At 47.4% G+C, this 16,143-nt stretch overlaps 1 protein-coding gene across 1 annotated transcript in view; it reads left to right on the forward strand.

Moving 5' to 3' along the window:
- Positions 1 to 15,852, forward strand: part of CFDP1 (craniofacial development protein 1) — a 138,183-nt gene extending 122,331 nt beyond the window's left edge. Inside the window, exons 6-7 of the mRNA XM_082608096.1 lie at positions 3,413 to 3,571; positions 15,523 to 15,852. Of these exons, the coding sequence (XP_082464222.1) occupies positions 3,413 to 3,571; positions 15,523 to 15,613 (250 nt within the window). The 3' untranslated portion in view covers positions 15,614 to 15,852. The remainder of the gene's footprint in view (positions 1 to 3,412; positions 3,572 to 15,522) is intronic.
- The last annotated feature ends 291 nt before the right edge of the window (positions 15,853 to 16,143 follow it).

The raw sequence follows: 16,143 nt of genomic DNA on the forward strand, positions 1-16,143 counted from the left end.
AGGTGGGGAGTGAGTGTGAGACCCCACATTCCAGGTTCTAGGAACCAAGTGCTGGTCTCTCGGTGATGATGAGCCTCCGCATGTTTTGGTTGCTACTATAAATGTGTCGTTCACTTTGATTCAGCCTCAAATACAAGATGGGTAATTTTGCTTTTGAGGCCATCAAATTAGGAAATCATACACCGTGTTAATGATCCAATGCAAGCAGACATAGAAGCTTTCTCCTAAAGCATAATAGCACAGGTGAAATTTTGCTGATATTCATTTAAAGGGGGATTATGACTTTTCCTTTTCTAGAACCTTTTTCACTGCTCTGCGGCAAAAATCATTTTCCCATAGACTTCTCGAAGTGACTTGTTGAAAAGATGGTATATTCTGTTAATACTGTCAGAGCTGTAGGCTGTCGGGGAGAGATGGTGTACAGAGCCGTGGTGCTACCCAGATAAAATGGGGAACCCTGGGTTGCTGAGAGCTGATTGGCAAATATAAGTGGAAATTCCTCCCCTTAGAATTCCCCAATTTAGAAGTGTTCTGAACACCTTTATTCTACAAACATCTGATTCTCTCCCACTAATTGGTTCTGTGATCCAGGTGACATTGTTGAGTTTATCGAGTGTCCACTGTTTACAGAACTATATCCATGTGCTAGAGAGAGATTTGGAGACCCAGAACTTAAGTATCCACACGATATAGAGCCTGCAAAGGAAAGTCATGTTTCTCCTCAACATCTTTGTTAGATTCCCCTCAAAGCAGAACCTTAAGTAAGGCTTTGAGTGCAGGTGGTTTATTTGGGGAGGTGTCCCAAGAAGCAAGAGTTGAGGGGGTGGGAAAGGTGAGGCAGGGAAGGCAGAAAAGCCAATACAAGAGTGCACGCACTTCCAAGGCCACCTGAGAAGCATTCAGTGTACCTCCCAGGACTGCCTATGTGAGGACAAGAGGTTGGGCCATTTAGCCACCAGCTCCTGCCCGCCACAGCCACTCCACCACAGTGCTTCTGGCATGTAGGCAGGGTCAAAGGACACCCTGTGGCCAGAAATGGAAAGCCTCCAGGTGTGTGGTTTTGGTGAGATGTTGTCCGCAGTGGCTCTGAGCTTCCTCAGAGCTGACCAGCGCAGCAGCAGCTGAACGTAGAGCCCTCAAGCACCGGTGACGGAGAGGAGCAGTGCCGTAATGGGGAAAGAACGGGTGCAGTAGAGACACCAGCAGGAGGTATCCAGTTCAGAGATTGGGGGAGGGGTCTGGGAGAGCCTCCTGCAGGAAGCGGTTTCTAAGCTAAGGCAAGACCAGATGAATGGGAGGGGGACCGGGAGAGGTGAGCTGCAGGTGTGGCTGGAGTGTAGGTTGCAAGGGGAGATGTGGCGAGAGAAGATCAGGAAGAACTCTGCGAGCGAAGGAGTTTAGACTTTATTGTAAGAGTAATTAGGGGTCAAGGAGGAGACATTAATCAGAAATACGTGATAAGCTTCATATTTTCAAAAATTCACGATGAAGACAGCATGTAGGATAGATGCCAGGATGGAGCAGGTGAGTGATGGTGGGACAAGACAAAAGTCAGGGAGACAAGTGAAGAGCCTGCTTAATCAGCCAGGTGAGAATATAAAAATGAGAACCAGGACAGTAGCAGTGAAGCAGGTGAGAAGGGGAAAGATCTGAGCCATATTAAGTTTCTGCCTCCCCACTTATGCTCTGTTCCTGGTAAAATATAGTCTGTGTGTGTTGATGGAGAGATTGTTGTAGGGACTGTTATCCGGAAAAGAATTAGAAGATATGAATCGAAAGCTCATAAAGAGCTCTTTGGAAAATCCTTAAGCAAATTGGGAATAAAATAGCTGTCAGACAATCTCTCCAGTAAATTCTCGCGTTAGAAGCGAGACGGCACAGCGCACCACACGGAGTGTCAGAAAAGCCTTGCTTTGCCCTGGATCTGCAGCTTCTGTTGGTTTGACCTTTGTTGTATCATTTAACCTCTCTGCACTTTATGTGTCCAACTCGAAATGAGGACAGTGATGCCTGCGCAGCCTCTTCTGGGTTGATCCTAAGCTGACAGCCTGTAGTAGGGTATGACCACAACAGGGAAGCTAATGCGAGTGTGGAGGGTAATTGTTCAGCCCCAAGAGTCTCGTGTTCGGTGTGGACACTGGCCTGTCGGCTCATTCCAGGGCAGAGGTAGTGAGCCACCCCTCACTGGCACTGTGCTGCAGGAAGGTGGGATTTCAGAATGGTTGGTGAGACACAAGATCATCTTGAAGTTCCTCCTCCAACTCTGAGACTCAGTGGTCCTCTTTCACGGGCACTAGGGAGAGTAAGATGAGAAATGGCTATGAAGCACTTGGATAATGAGCCTTCTAGGCAAGTGAGAGGTATTATTATTGATGTTATCAGTAGGCCTTGTGATGTTAGCTCAGAGAGTTTTTAAATGTTTTAACCCTCTTGCATATCCCAGTAAAGCAGAAAATGACTTCTAGTTTCCTGTATGCTGGTATATAACTTGTTTTACTTTCTAAAGAGACCAAAAGCCATGTTCATTCCATACTTCCTTCCCCCAGTACCACCTTCTTACTAGCTGCATTCTATCTTGCTTATTTTATCTCATACATTTAACATTGACTAGAAACATTTGACCTGCCAGGACTTGAACTTGGACATACGGGGTTTCTCCCACCATCCACGACAGCATAACCAGCAAGTAGAGCACAGGCTGTACATTCGCTGCTTTCAGGATGAGGAATGTTCTCCGCCTCCTGGGAAAAACCAGAGTCCTGACTCACAGGAGTTGAAAGGAAACTGATCTTAGGGTCTTTTTAAGATACTGTAACTCTTGCTCATCAGTGTTGGGATCTGGTTCTCTTTCTCTTGAAAGGATTCCCTGGGGCTTTAGTGCACAGATGATGACAGTGATTCAGGATGGATAACATTTATTGCACCTTTACTCTTTGCCAGCTGCTGTTTTAAGCACTTTATATAGAGGATACACTACAGCCCTGTGAGTAAGCATTCACTTTGTAGATTAGGAAACGGAGGCAGATGTAGTTAAATACCTAGCCTAAAGTCACGTGGTTCGAGCTGGAATATGAAGCAAGGCATGTGATTGTAAAACCATGTCTGAATCATGCTGCACTTCTCCCTCCTTGCAAGCAGAGACCTGTCTGTCATACAGAGCAGACAGAGGTCTTCAGGATTTCCTATCCCCAGGTCGTTAGAGTGGTCAGAGGTATTGAGCAGGAAGAGTGCATTAGAATTCTGGTCTCCTTCCTGTGCTCTCCACAGCAGACAGGAAGTACCCGGGATGCAAACATGGCTCCCATTAAGATAAATAGCTTGACTCTAGGGAGGCCCGTGCCAATCAGAAAAACCATTAATCAAGAGATTAGAGTTTTATCTGTTACATGTTTCATGTTTTTGCCTTCCCTAGGTTAAAAAGATCGAGTGGCATGAGCAGCCTTTTGGGGAAAATAGGAGCCAAGAAGCAGAAGATGAGCACCCTAGAGAAGTCCAAGCTGGACTGGGAGAGCTTCAAGGAGGAAGAGGGCATTGGCGAAGAACTAGCCATCCACAATCGAGGGAAGGAGGGGTAAGAAGTGGTGCATTCTATCCTCTCAAAATCCTCAAAACCCTGGGATAGTTCGTTGCACGTGCGCCACCCAATTTAAGTAGGCAGGAGCTTTTCACGGTAAAATGAAAAACATGAGTTCTTTGGTTTGTTGTTGAAGCTCTGTTCTAATGTGGGCAGGTCCTGTCGGTGAGGAAAACATTGGGGTGACAGGAAGGGGGTGGGAGGGCACGTGAGCAGCACTTCTCTCGGGGAGGGGCACGTCTGCCAAGCTGAATTTGCTGAATTGCAGCTCCCATGAACTGTAAGTCACCTCGTTTGTTCACATGGTCAGATCTGGCTCACTGTATCAGCCTCGGCCTCATCTGAATTATTTGGCCTTCTGAGAAGCCAGACAAGCTCAGTGCATCAAACGCAGAGTCAACAGAGTGCCTAGATGTTGTCGGGTATTGTGGGATTTTTTTTCTCTGTGTCATTATGGCCTGGGGTGGGGCTTCACCTTTGGCTTCAACCTATGTGACACACCAGCCCTCAGACAGCATCTGGGCCATCACGTGCACCCTGTTCCTCTTCGCTTTGGAATACAAAGAGGATGTCCATAAACTGTGTACAGGAATGTCCTGAGAGAAACGGTGTTCATTGAGTACTTAGGAACCTCAGGAGGAGCCAAGAACAAAGTTACCACCGAAGTGGGTCCATGGCTCAAGGTCCACACCCCCCGCCCCTAACAGTGAAAGGAAGTGTGCGTGGCCCATCAGACAGCCCTGGTACTCCCCATGCCTGCCCCTCTCCAGCAGGGGCTCTCCCTGCAGTCGCTGTGCATCCCTGAGGCTCAGCTCCTTCACCAGTAAAACTGAGATAGTAATACCACCCTTAGGGTGGTTGTGAGGCTCTCGTGAGACAAAACATGTGATATATGTATCATGCATATATGTATATAGCACAGGCAGACCTCAGAGATATTGCGGGTTCTGTTCCAGACCACCGCAGTGAAGCAAATATCGCAGTAAAGTGAGTCGTGCGAATTTCTTGGTTTCCCAGTGCATATAAAAGTTATGTTTATACGATACTGTAGTCTATTAAGGATGCAAGCATTATATCTAAAACACAATGTTCAAGCCTTAATTAAAAAATACTTTAGGGCCTCCCTGGTGGCGCAAGTGGTTGAGAGTCCGCCTGCCGATGCAGGGGATACGGGTTCGTGCCCCGGTCTGGGAGGATCCCATATGCCGCGGAGCGGCTGGGCCCGTGAGCCATGGCCGGTGGGCCTGCGCATCCGGAGCCTGTGCTCCGCAACGGGGGAGGCCACAACAGTGAGAGGCCCGCATACCGCAAAAAGAAAAAAAAAAAAAAAAAAATACTTTATTGCTAAAAAATGCTGACAATCATCTGACAACACAAGATTGCCACAGTCCTTCAATTTGTTAAAAAACACAGTATCTGCAAAGTGCAATAAAGTGGAGCACGATAAGAAAGGCATAAAGCCCTGTCCACATAAAGCCCTTTTCAGAGCGCCTGTCACTGTCACTTAAAGGTGTGTATTAAGTGGTAGTCATTTAGGTTATTTATAAGCTAAATTATAATAAAGACAGGTGAGGGATTTTTTGGGGGGGTCATTTTTCTAGATTAGGTTTCATGAGTATTTGAATGAATGTAGAAGCTGATCAGTATATTAAAAAAAAAAAATGTCTGGGGCTTCCCTGGTGGCACAGTAGTTGAGAGTCTGCCTGCCGATGCAGGGGACACGGGTTCGTGCCCCGGTCCAGGAAGATCCCACATGCCGCGGAGCAGCTGGGCCTGTGAGCCATGGCTGCTGAGCCTGCGTGTCTGGAGCCTGTGCTCCGCAACGGGAGAGGCCCGCGTACCGAAAAAAAAAAATGTCTTTAATGACTTTATGAGCTTGTTTAACTACCACACTTCTAAGTCCATCTGTCAAAGATGGTTTGCCACAGGACAGAGGTAGAAGTACCGTAGCCATCTGGGGAAGGGCCCACAAGAAAGCACAAGCAGGAGTCAGTGTTACCTGCAGAAGGCCTCTGCTGCATGCCCTGAACCTCCCCACTCTGACTCAGCTCTCGTAACTCAGCCCCGCCGCTTCTCCGTGTTTGCCTGGTGATCTCAGGCAGCAAAGGAACTGCCAGTGCGTGCCACACTTTACTGCTTCTCTGAGGATTGATTATATGGGTTAGACGGTGTTCATTCTGTTAATAGAGGTCTTATAAAAGTAAGGAGTGGTGCTGTTGAAGATAAGGGAGAGATAAGAAAATGTAGGCTGGAAGAGAAAACAAGATTAAAAAGGACATCTGCCCAATGAGGACTTTTCAGGCAATGGAAAATCACATAACTGGGTTAGGGAACAACTAATAGCATACAACTTTTAAGCTCTTTGCTTTTCCCTCTGTCTCTGAGCCTCTTCCGCCTGGCCAGATGATTCCACGGATCTGATTGTATTTTTCCAATGCAGATCTGATGACTTCTGTGCTCTGCCTTTGGCTCTTCTCACCTGCCCTCTCTGGTGCCCACCCCATACCTCCACTCACTGCCTTTCCTAGCTCCTGGCAGATTAAAGGGCCCAACCCCTAGTCCAGGGAAGGAACTATTGCTCTGGTTCTTACCTTGGCTAAGCATGAGAATCTTCTGGGGGTTTTTCCAGAGTTACATGACAAGGGCACCCCTGTGCACCACTGAATCAAGAGTCACAGATATCTGTGTGGTGTGTGTATGTACACACACACACACACACACATACACACAATGGAATATTACTCAGCCATAAAACAGAATGAAATTTTGCCGTTTGCAACAACATGGATGGACTTGGAGGGTATATGCTTAGTGAAATAAGTCAGACAGAGAAAAACAAATACTATGTGATATCACTTACATGTGGAATCTAAAAAATACAACAAACGAGTGAATAAAACAAAAAAGAACTTATACAGAACAAACTTAGTGGTTACCAATGGGGAGAAGGAAGGGAGAAGGGGCAAGATAGGAGTAGGGGATTAAGAGGTACAAGCTACTATGTATAAAATAAATAAGCTATATGGGAATATAGCCAGTATTTTATAACTATATGGAGTATAACCTTTAAAAATTGTGAATTACTTGAGAATTCTCTGGCTGTCCAGTGGTTAGGAACTCCACGCTTCCATTGCAGGGGGCACGGGTTCAATTCTTGGTCAGGGAACTAAGATCCCACAAGCCGTGCGGCTGGGCCAAAAAAAAAAAAAATTGTGAATTACTACATTGTACACCTGAAACTGATATAATATTGTACAGCAACTATACCTCAATTTTTTAAAAAAAGAGTCACAGATACCTGTATCTTTAAATCACTCCTCAGGTGCTTCTCATGCACAGCCTGGATTGAGACTCACTAGACCACAGCAACTAAATTCTAGAAATGAGAGCAAGACAGTCAGCTGCTGGGTGAGCCTATCCAGCACGTATGTAACTTAGAGAGCTGACTTCAAAACAGGGACTGTCGAGAAGGGCAAGAAGATTTCTACTGAGAAGTGTGCCCAGTGCCACAGTGTCAGAGGGTGGGAAGCACAAGCCAAACCTGAAAGGTCTGTTTGGTCAGGCCCACAAATTCTCTTACACAGTTGCCAACGAGAGCAAAGGCCATCTGGGGAGAGTCTGCTCTGAGGGAATATGTGGAGAATCCCAAGAAGTATTACCATGGAACAAAAGTGATCTCTGCTGAAACTAAGGGGGAAAGGTCCTATTTGATAACGTCTCAAAAAAGCTACTTATGAGTAATGATTGGCCTCTACCATATTTATTATGAGACTGTGACATTTTTATAGATACCATATTTAAATTGTTCTCCTATACAAGAATCCAGATCATGGATAGTGATAAAAAATATTCCTGTAATACAGTCCTGACTAAAATAAGATGGAATTGAGGTTAAAAGATTATGTTGTGCTTTTTGTGTTTTGATAGTAATTCTACTTCAGTAAGTGCTATCCCATCTTTCCCCTTGTAAAGCTTTAATAGAATTTGAAGCTACATTGGTCAATATTGGATTATTATTGTCCAATTTTTAAATTTTATTTATTTTATTTATTTTTGGCCTCATTGGGTCTTCATTGCTGCGCACGGGCTTTCTCTAGTTGCGACGAGCAGGGGCTACTCTTCATTGTGGTGCATGGTCTTCTCATTGCAGTGGCTTCTCGTGTTGCGGAGCGTGAGCTCTAGGCACGTGGGCTTCAGTAGTTGCAGTATGTGGGCTCAGTAGTTGCAGCACGTGGGCCCTAGAGCATGCGGGCTTCAGTAGTTGTGGCACACAGGCTCAGTAGTTGTGGCGCATGGGCTTAGTTGCTCTGCAACATGTGGGATCTTCCTAGACCAGGGCTGCATTAGCAGGCAGATTCTTAACCACTGTGCCACCAGGGAAGCCCTGCTGTCCAATTTTTTAAAAGCAGTTTTGCTGTCTGAAAATACTCACATAAAGAAGCAAAGCACCTTAAGAAACAGCAGGCAGGGCTTCCCTGGTGGCGCAGTGGTTGAGAGTCCGCCTGCCGATGCAGGGGACACGGGTTCGTGCCCCGGTGTGGGAAGATCCCACATGCCGCTGAGCAACTAAGACCGTGCGCCATGGCCGCTGAGCCTGCGCATCAGGAGGCTGTGCTCCGCAACGGGAGAGGCCACAACAGTGAGAGGCCCGCGTACCACAAAAAAAAAAAAAAAGAAAAAAAAGAAACAGCAGGCACAGGACCAGATCTGCAAAGAATTTAGACAATGGAAATATCAGAGACAGGTTTTAATACAATTATGCCTACTGTATTTAAAGAAGTAGACAAACTTGAAAATATTTGCAAGAAGAAGAAACTATAAAAAGTGGCCTAAAAGACCCAAACAAAATTTCTAGAAATGAAAAATTTAATAACCATAATTTAAAATGATAGGGATAGATTTAATAGTAGTTAGACCAGCAGAAAAGAGAAATACATGCACTGGAAAAGAGCCTGAAGAAATCATCCAGAATATTGTTCAGAAAGACAAAAAGACAAAAAATAAGGGAGAGGGAAGTTAAGCCTCCTGGAGGACAGCATGGGAAGAGATGAGAGACACCTCTTTACAGACTTTTCAAAACTCAAAGAATCCCAAGATAAATAAAATAGAAATCCACACTGCAGAGTGAAGTTGCAGGAAACCAGTGACAAAGAGAAAAATCTTAAGAGCAGCCAGAAAAAAGAGATTTCTTTGAAGGAGGGGCAGTTAGACTGACAGGTAGCATCTCAATTAACAGTACTTTTCATAACATCCCCAAATTGGAAACAACTCTGATGTCTATTTGTAATAGACAAATAAAGTGTGATGTGTTCACACACTGGGATACTCTTTACCAATTGGAATGAACATGGGTAAATTTCAGTAACATAATAACACAAAGAAGTTCATGCAGTATGGTTCCATGTACTATATTTATTTGTTTTAATTCCATTTGTATGAAGGTCAAAAATGGGCAAAACCAAAAATGGGCAAAAACAATGTGTCCATTAGGTCAATTTGTGAAGAAGCAAGCCACAAAAGAACGCACACAGTATATGTCTATTTATGTCGAGTTCACAGTTAGGCCGTCACCAGGTCAAGGAGCCAAATGCTGCCAGCCTTCAGGAGGCACGTTCATAACTTTCACCCAACACCCACACCCAACACCCAAGCCCAGCCAGGTGTGAGCCTGCCCACGTTTCCACTTCCCTTTCAAGTTTCTGTTCCTCTGACATTACAATCTAGTTGTGCCTAATTGTGAATCATTATAAAGCAAGCTCTCCCAGTACAGCTTGGACTTCTGTAGGGCGCTCATCTTCTGCTTCTTGGCTTGCTATATAATGATTCATCTGCCTTGCCCATTTTATACTCTGTGTGTATGCGTGTGTGCATGTTTGTTATATTTTACAATAAACTGAAGTGCAATTGAATTCAAATCCTGGCTCTTCTACCAGCCTGCCATGTGCTCTAGCCCCAGTTTCTTCATCTGTGAAGTAGAAACTCTTCAGTATACTCCCAGGTTTATAATGGGAATTAAATAAGTAGGGGAAATGTCTGGCATGTTTATAGATAGGATCCCCCCAACCCCAAGTCTCCACCCCCTCTTCTTTCTCCTGTCTGCCATTACTGACCACGCCAAGCTTAGGGCCTTACTGGAAGGCTAGGTGCTTTATTCTTCTAAATCCCTTCCTGGTGTATTCCTGCCAAGCCTTCAGGAACACTTCCCACAACCGTGGCCAGTACAGCTTGGGGGCATCTCCTCTCTGTCTCCCAGGCTGGCCTCTCTTCCTTCTCTGGGCTTTTAAAGTAGGGAAGTCCCAGGGCTGAGTGAGGGGCATCTGTCGTTCCTCATATTCTCTCCCCCAGGAAAGCTGATTCCATGTCTTAAGTACTATTTTCTGCTGACGACTCCCAAAAAAGCTCTCCCCTGCCTGACCATCCCACTGAGCTGCAGACTCTCGTAGCAGCTGTTTAGTTGACATCTCCATTTGCATGTCCAAGACATTACATGAAACTTAACATCCAAAACCAAATACAGATATCCCCCACTTTTCAAAAGCTTGCTTACACCACTTTGCTTTTGCGAAAGACCTCTACATTTTCTCCCTAACTGAAAGAAATCTGAAGAGGATTTCCGTTCTCACCAAAAGGCAATTGCTTCTTCACTTCACGCCATTTCAGCTAAGAGAGGTGTTAAAGGGACGCTCTGCTTTCGGATAGCTTGAGATACCTCTGCTTGCTTGCTTTCCATAAACAGACTCCTTCCTCAGACTTCTCAGAAAACGGCACCATCACCATCCACCCAACTGATGAAAGAAAACCCTAGGAGCATCCTCTCTCCACTCAGTCCTGAAAGTCCGATAGACAATTCTGTCATGAAGTATTTTGGTCCATCCTTCTGTCCATCCCAGCTGCCTGCAGTCCGGTACAAGCCACAGGCATCTGCTCCGCTCCCTGCTTCTGTATCTGTACCTTTCCTCCATTCTTCTCTACATCACAGCCAAAATGATTTCTTGAAAGTACAAACTATTTTTCCTCTCTTCCCTGCTGATTTTAAGTAGCACTTAAACGAGTGTTCACCTCCTTATCCTGGCGTTTGCAGGCCCCCCCTGAGCTGTCCCCTGCCCACCTCTGACCCTCTCCCCTGCTCACGGCGGCCCAGCCCCTGCACTGCTCCTCCGGGCCCTCCTCCACGGTGGGCTCTTGTTCTGTCGCTCAGATGCCACTCTCACTCTCTCAGAGTAGCCCCACCTTAGGAACCCTCCATCAAATCATCCTCTTTGACCTTCTACATCATATTTATTGTCAACTGATACACGTTGTCGTGTTTTTCATGTACGGTAAGCCCCGAAGGGCAGGGTGTGGTTCACCACCCCGCCACCAGGGGGGTGCTAGAAGAGCACCTGTCCCAGAGCAGGCGCTGAGCCATTGCACTGTCTAAATGCACATCCCACTAGCTGTCAGGCAGCCATGGCTTTGTTTTGGAACCTAGTAAGATTGGAATTAACCACCCAGAAAGGAAGGGCATGACAAGTCAGGATGACATCTCTACCTAGGCATCATTTTCAGACAGCAAAGTTGGTTAAAATGCCTGTTCCAAAGAGGTCAGCTGCACAGCAAAGAATCGCTGCTTTTCCTCTGAGCCGTGGACTCCAGGGCACAGTCCAGCATTTCAGGATCAGTGTCACCAGTCGGCAGTCAAAGCCTTTAACATTGCTTCCCTCTGTTCCTATAACCGATCGCACTAGGTTCCCTGGCAGTGTTCGCCATCAGCAGCGCGTCTCTCCAGCACTGCTGAGGTAGAGGCCAGCAGGTCTGGGGGGAGGGATCCGTGCAGAGAAAATGAGAGCAATACGGGCTTGGTCTCGGCTGCTGCTGGCAATCAAATTGAAGGTCATGGAGCTCGATGATCGGAGACCAGGTGTGTTTGTGATTTGGAGAGGCGTGAAGGAGAGAGAAAATAATTTTCTTTCTCCAAAGAATCTATCTCCATGACCCCCAAGAGTCGCTCTTTCAGAACGAGCACAATCTTGAGGTGAGATGGCAGGAAAGCAGTGGACAAGAAAATTAAAATCACCACCCTTTCACTTTGGCCCTCGAGGTGTTTGTGAGTCATCCTCTTGCACAGGGCTTGTGTGATGTTGAGCAGATCGCTTCTTTCACTTGCACTTCTCAGGGCAAAGAAGTGCACCTCTTAGTACTTCCATCACAGAGCTTTATTCCAGCCTCAGACAGCCTGCGCTGCCTGTTGCTTTCTGGTGTTGGTCCACTTTCCTTCTCAGGTTTACGCTGCACAGAACGCCTGCTGGCTGTGCTGGGAGCATAGTGATAACGCAGCCCTGAAACATCCTCCGTTATGTGCCTGCTTCGGACTTCCCTGCACCTCCCTGTGCTCTTTCTTTTCCTGACCAGCGGGCAGGACACCTCTCATGGGCGGATGTGACTGTTTGGCGGAGCTTTTGGGGATCAGCACACCCAACTGCTTCACAGAACTCTGCCTTCTTGGGGTGGATGGGCGTCCTTTCACTTGCAGCCTGGTTTCCCAGAAGTAGGTACTAACATGTTCTCTGGAAGCATTTTCTACCCTTCTCGTCCTCTTCTTCTGTTTTTCCTTCCCTCCACATTGGCCTAGATCTCAAGAAAATTGGTGGCAGAAAAGTAATTTGGGTTTCAGGATCAAAAAGATGACCGAGCCTATTGTGTCTAACCTGGTTCTGAAAGGGAAGGCTTAGAAAATCCCTTAGGTTTTGGTGCTATTAGCATATTTTATTAATGACAGTGAAGAGCTGCAGCCTCTTAAATGGGCCACATAAGGCAGTAGTGGGGGGAAGGGGTGATCCCCTCTGCCCTTCCCAGCAGCCTGGGCTGAATCAGTCTGGGTCCCCAGGAGTGCTGGGCACAGACCAGAAAAGAAGCCTTGCACTTGTCAGCTGGTTGTTCTCTTCTGGGACCGTAACCCGCTTAAGGTGCCTGAAAACTTTCTGAGGCTCAGTTTAAATAGGTCGTCCACTCGGGCCACCGTGGACGAGGCAGCCTTCCCCACAAGCCCTTCCTCTTTCTGGGGCATTTGGTCTCTTGGTCCCTGTTCCAGCTGTCCCAGTTTCTGAGGCTTTATAGTGATCCAGTCAGGTCAGAAATGGGAAGCAAGAACCGCACAACACTCATAGCCATTTTTGGTTTTATTGTTTACAAAGTACTTCTCACAGTTCCATTGTACTGTCAGAGGGGTGTTGTAATTTTTATTCCTGTTTTACAGAGAAGAAAAATAAAGTATCTTGCCCACAGTCACACACATAGTAAATGTCAGAGCCACCCTCATCCTTGGCACCTTTTCTGTCTTGAGGGTGGGAGGAGGATGTCGAGTAGAAGTGTTGTTCCTGGTCAGCCCTTGGCCACAAACCAAAGCCATCACAAGGATCCTGTTAGCAGCTGCAGATGCTGTGAATGGGGGAATGAAGTCGCCAAACCTGCCTTGATGGCCTTTGTCTGGGTTGCCCTTGAGAATTGCATTCTGCATATGTGCCCCTCTTTGCTGCCTGAGGCGTTCCCTAAACCTGAACTCTGCCTGCACCTGCTTGTTTAGCACCCAGCCTGGCTTCGCTCTTGTTAGTCTCAAGGTCAGCTGGACCCGGCACCGCTTCCGGAACCTGCAAGGCATTATTCTTGCTCAGTGAGCATCTTAATTTAAGTATCACTTCCTCTTCTTTAAAGGAAAGTCTAGAAGAAAGACCACAAATGCTCAAAGCCACATACTTCCTCTTCTTTCCGCCCCCAGGCCCACTCTCTCAGGTATCCCTGGGTAATGGCTCTCTTGAAACATGCCCTAAAGTCGTCTTGAACCACAGCTCCCGCATTTTTTCTGTGGGAGCTTCGAGAGAGGCAGTTAAAGCGCAGGCTGTCAAAACACTGATCCCCATTGTGATCTTCACCAGGGCCTGTGGGCGGGGGTGGGGAGGGGTGACGGCTGTAGTGTGACAAAGCCCGTCAGTCGACTTGGTTAAGAGTCCCCACTGGGGAATCATGGGTCCCTTGGTGGTAGACAGAAGATGAATTTGTTCTGTCATGCGTCTGCTTACCGGCCACGGTCTTTCCTGCTTTCACACTTTATCAAAAGGGGTCCACAGTGTCTGTGGCTTCCCCATCTGCCGGGGAATCTGAAATTGAAATTTAACCAGGCATCCTGTATTTCACTTGCTAAATTTGATGACTTGACCTTGAGGGCTTATGTCAAGCCTACAGGCAGGCCCTGCCCTTGTGTTTCCAGCCATTCTGGCCCCTCCTTGGCGATTTTGACACAACAGATGAGTTCCTGATCCCAGACCAGGTGGTAGTTACTAGTTGTTGATAACGTGTGTCAAGAGAGCTGACTGTTCCCCTTGGATTGATTGTCCTCAGAACCCTGACAGAAGCTGGCTTCCCGAAATGATGGTGACAACTCTGCCGTTGTATTAAGCACCTGCTCTGTGCTAGGCATGATATGTACACTATTGCATTTAATCCCCACAACAGCCCTTCAGAGTAGGAAGGATTAAGGATGATTACCTTTTTTTGGGGGGCGGGCAAATTAGGAAACAGAATTAGCAAGGTTACGTGGCTTACCCAGAGACACAGCCGGCAAGCCGCAGGGTCAGGATTCAAGCTGTGAGCTGCCACCCTGTCCGTAGTGAGGTATAGGGTTAGTGGTCGCAGGCCTGGCTGGAGAGCGGCTGGGCTGGGCTGGGTTGCTCCTCACAGGGTGCTGTGGGCAGGCAAGCGAGGCCCTGAACTCAGCAAAAGAACACAGGGTCCTGAACCTGTTAATGTTCTCACCCTAAACGTAATGGCCTTGTAATGACAGATGCACATTTTCTACAGTGCAACAAAGGAAAGATTAGTGCAGAGATTGAATTCTGCCTCCCGTTTTCAGTGGCAGTTTTGCTCTCTCAACAGATTAATTAGCAGCAGAGATCCCCTGCCCCCAGGCAAGCGGCAGCACAGTTCATGGCCAGAAGGTGCACCAAAATGCAGCTGTGTCTCCTTCGGCGGCCAGCCTTCTCCTCGCAGTGGCTGCTGCTTCAGCCCCATGCTTCCTTCCCAGCCGGCCTGGGAGGCCGACGGAAGCCTTGTCTGCTGAGCCTGGCCAAGATGAGGGGCAAACCACCAGCTTTTAGGGGACCCTGTGCGTGAGCCGTGGATGGCAGAGGTGCTTGACCTCGTTCCTTTGGAGGAACTTAAGGAAAGGCCCCTCCTGTCGTCCTCGCAGAAGCACCCTGGCTGCATCTGGGTGGAGGACACAAGGAGAGGTGGGAAGGGGGAGGGGGAGGAAGGAGCTGCAGGCAGGGAAATACCTTCGACGGTGAGCGCTCTGCGCACCTCAGCCCACTTCACCTTCCCTGCGGCCCCCGGAGGTAGTTCTTACTGGGTTTCTTCCATTTGTAGAGGCACCTTTTCCCACATTTTGATGCGTATGTGCAGGGTACATAGCTTTCTCTCCCCACCAACTCAGCGCACCGCCAAGGCCAGGAAATGTGGTGTCACTATTTTGCTGCTGAGAAAAACAACGCTCCTTGACCAGCATGGTCCGCTAATGTCTAACCAAGCCAGGCTCTGAACCTGGGCTTGAGGGAGCCCCTGTTCTTTCCTTAAAATCTGGTTACAAAGTTGCAACATTTTCTTGCCTTCAGCCTCTAATGTACTTCCCCTTGATAAGTTTGTTGGTTTCTCTTTTTCATTCTATTTTCACTCCCGTCTGAACCAGAAACGTCCTTGTTATAGACTAAATGGGAGTGGTCTGGATGTTCCTGAAATAGTCGTGTTGTCCACTCTGGGCACCACCTGTGGTCATCCGTTTGTGTTTGCTGTAACCCGATGATCCCACAGGCCAAGTGGACCCCTTCACACCGGGGTGAAGGGTGCGGGGGGACAGGACAGTGCAGGGGAGGCATTTTCTTTTACTGCATCTGCTGACAGATATCTACATTTTCTTCCAGGTACATTGAACGGAAAGCTTTTCTAGACCGAGTGGATCACAGGCAGTTTGAAATCGAGCGAGATCTCAGGCTGAGCAAAATGAAACCCTGATGTGATGAGGAACCTACAGCAGCTTAATCCTGTTTACAACGTGAGCTTTTTGTGCGTCTTTGAAATGTTTCCCGTGTTTCCCATTGACTGTTTCCCAGCAAGGTCTTTTTTTTCTACATTGAATTTCTGTCTTTGTATCTTGATCTCATGTGATTTCATTCATTTTACTTTTAATAGTTTGTCTTTTAAAAAATAAAAATAAAAAAGTACAGGTTGGTCCTGTGAGAGGCTGGTGAAGACGACAGCACTCACCTTTCCTTTGTTCTGCTATGAAGTCCACCAGGCCAAGCCAGCACCTCCCAGGCCTGTCCCGGCCGCCATGGTGGAGAGACTGACCAGGCTGCACGCACGTGAACCCCCAGAGGCTGTAGGGCTCTCTCTGAGGAGGCTCGCCAGTGTTGGGGGAGCCCCAAGTCCCTGGGCAGCTCTGTTCTCGGTTCCGCTCCTGCTTCTCTCCTGATCTCTTTCTCTCTCCTGGATGGGATTCCTATTTGCTGGTATAATGTGAGGCTGAAAATAAGGATATACTA

Source organism: Mesoplodon mirus (assembly GCF_964341445.2).
Source record: "Mesoplodon mirus genome assembly, chromosome: 19".
Taxonomy (NCBI): domain Eukaryota; kingdom Metazoa; phylum Chordata; class Mammalia; order Artiodactyla; family Ziphiidae; genus Mesoplodon; species Mesoplodon mirus.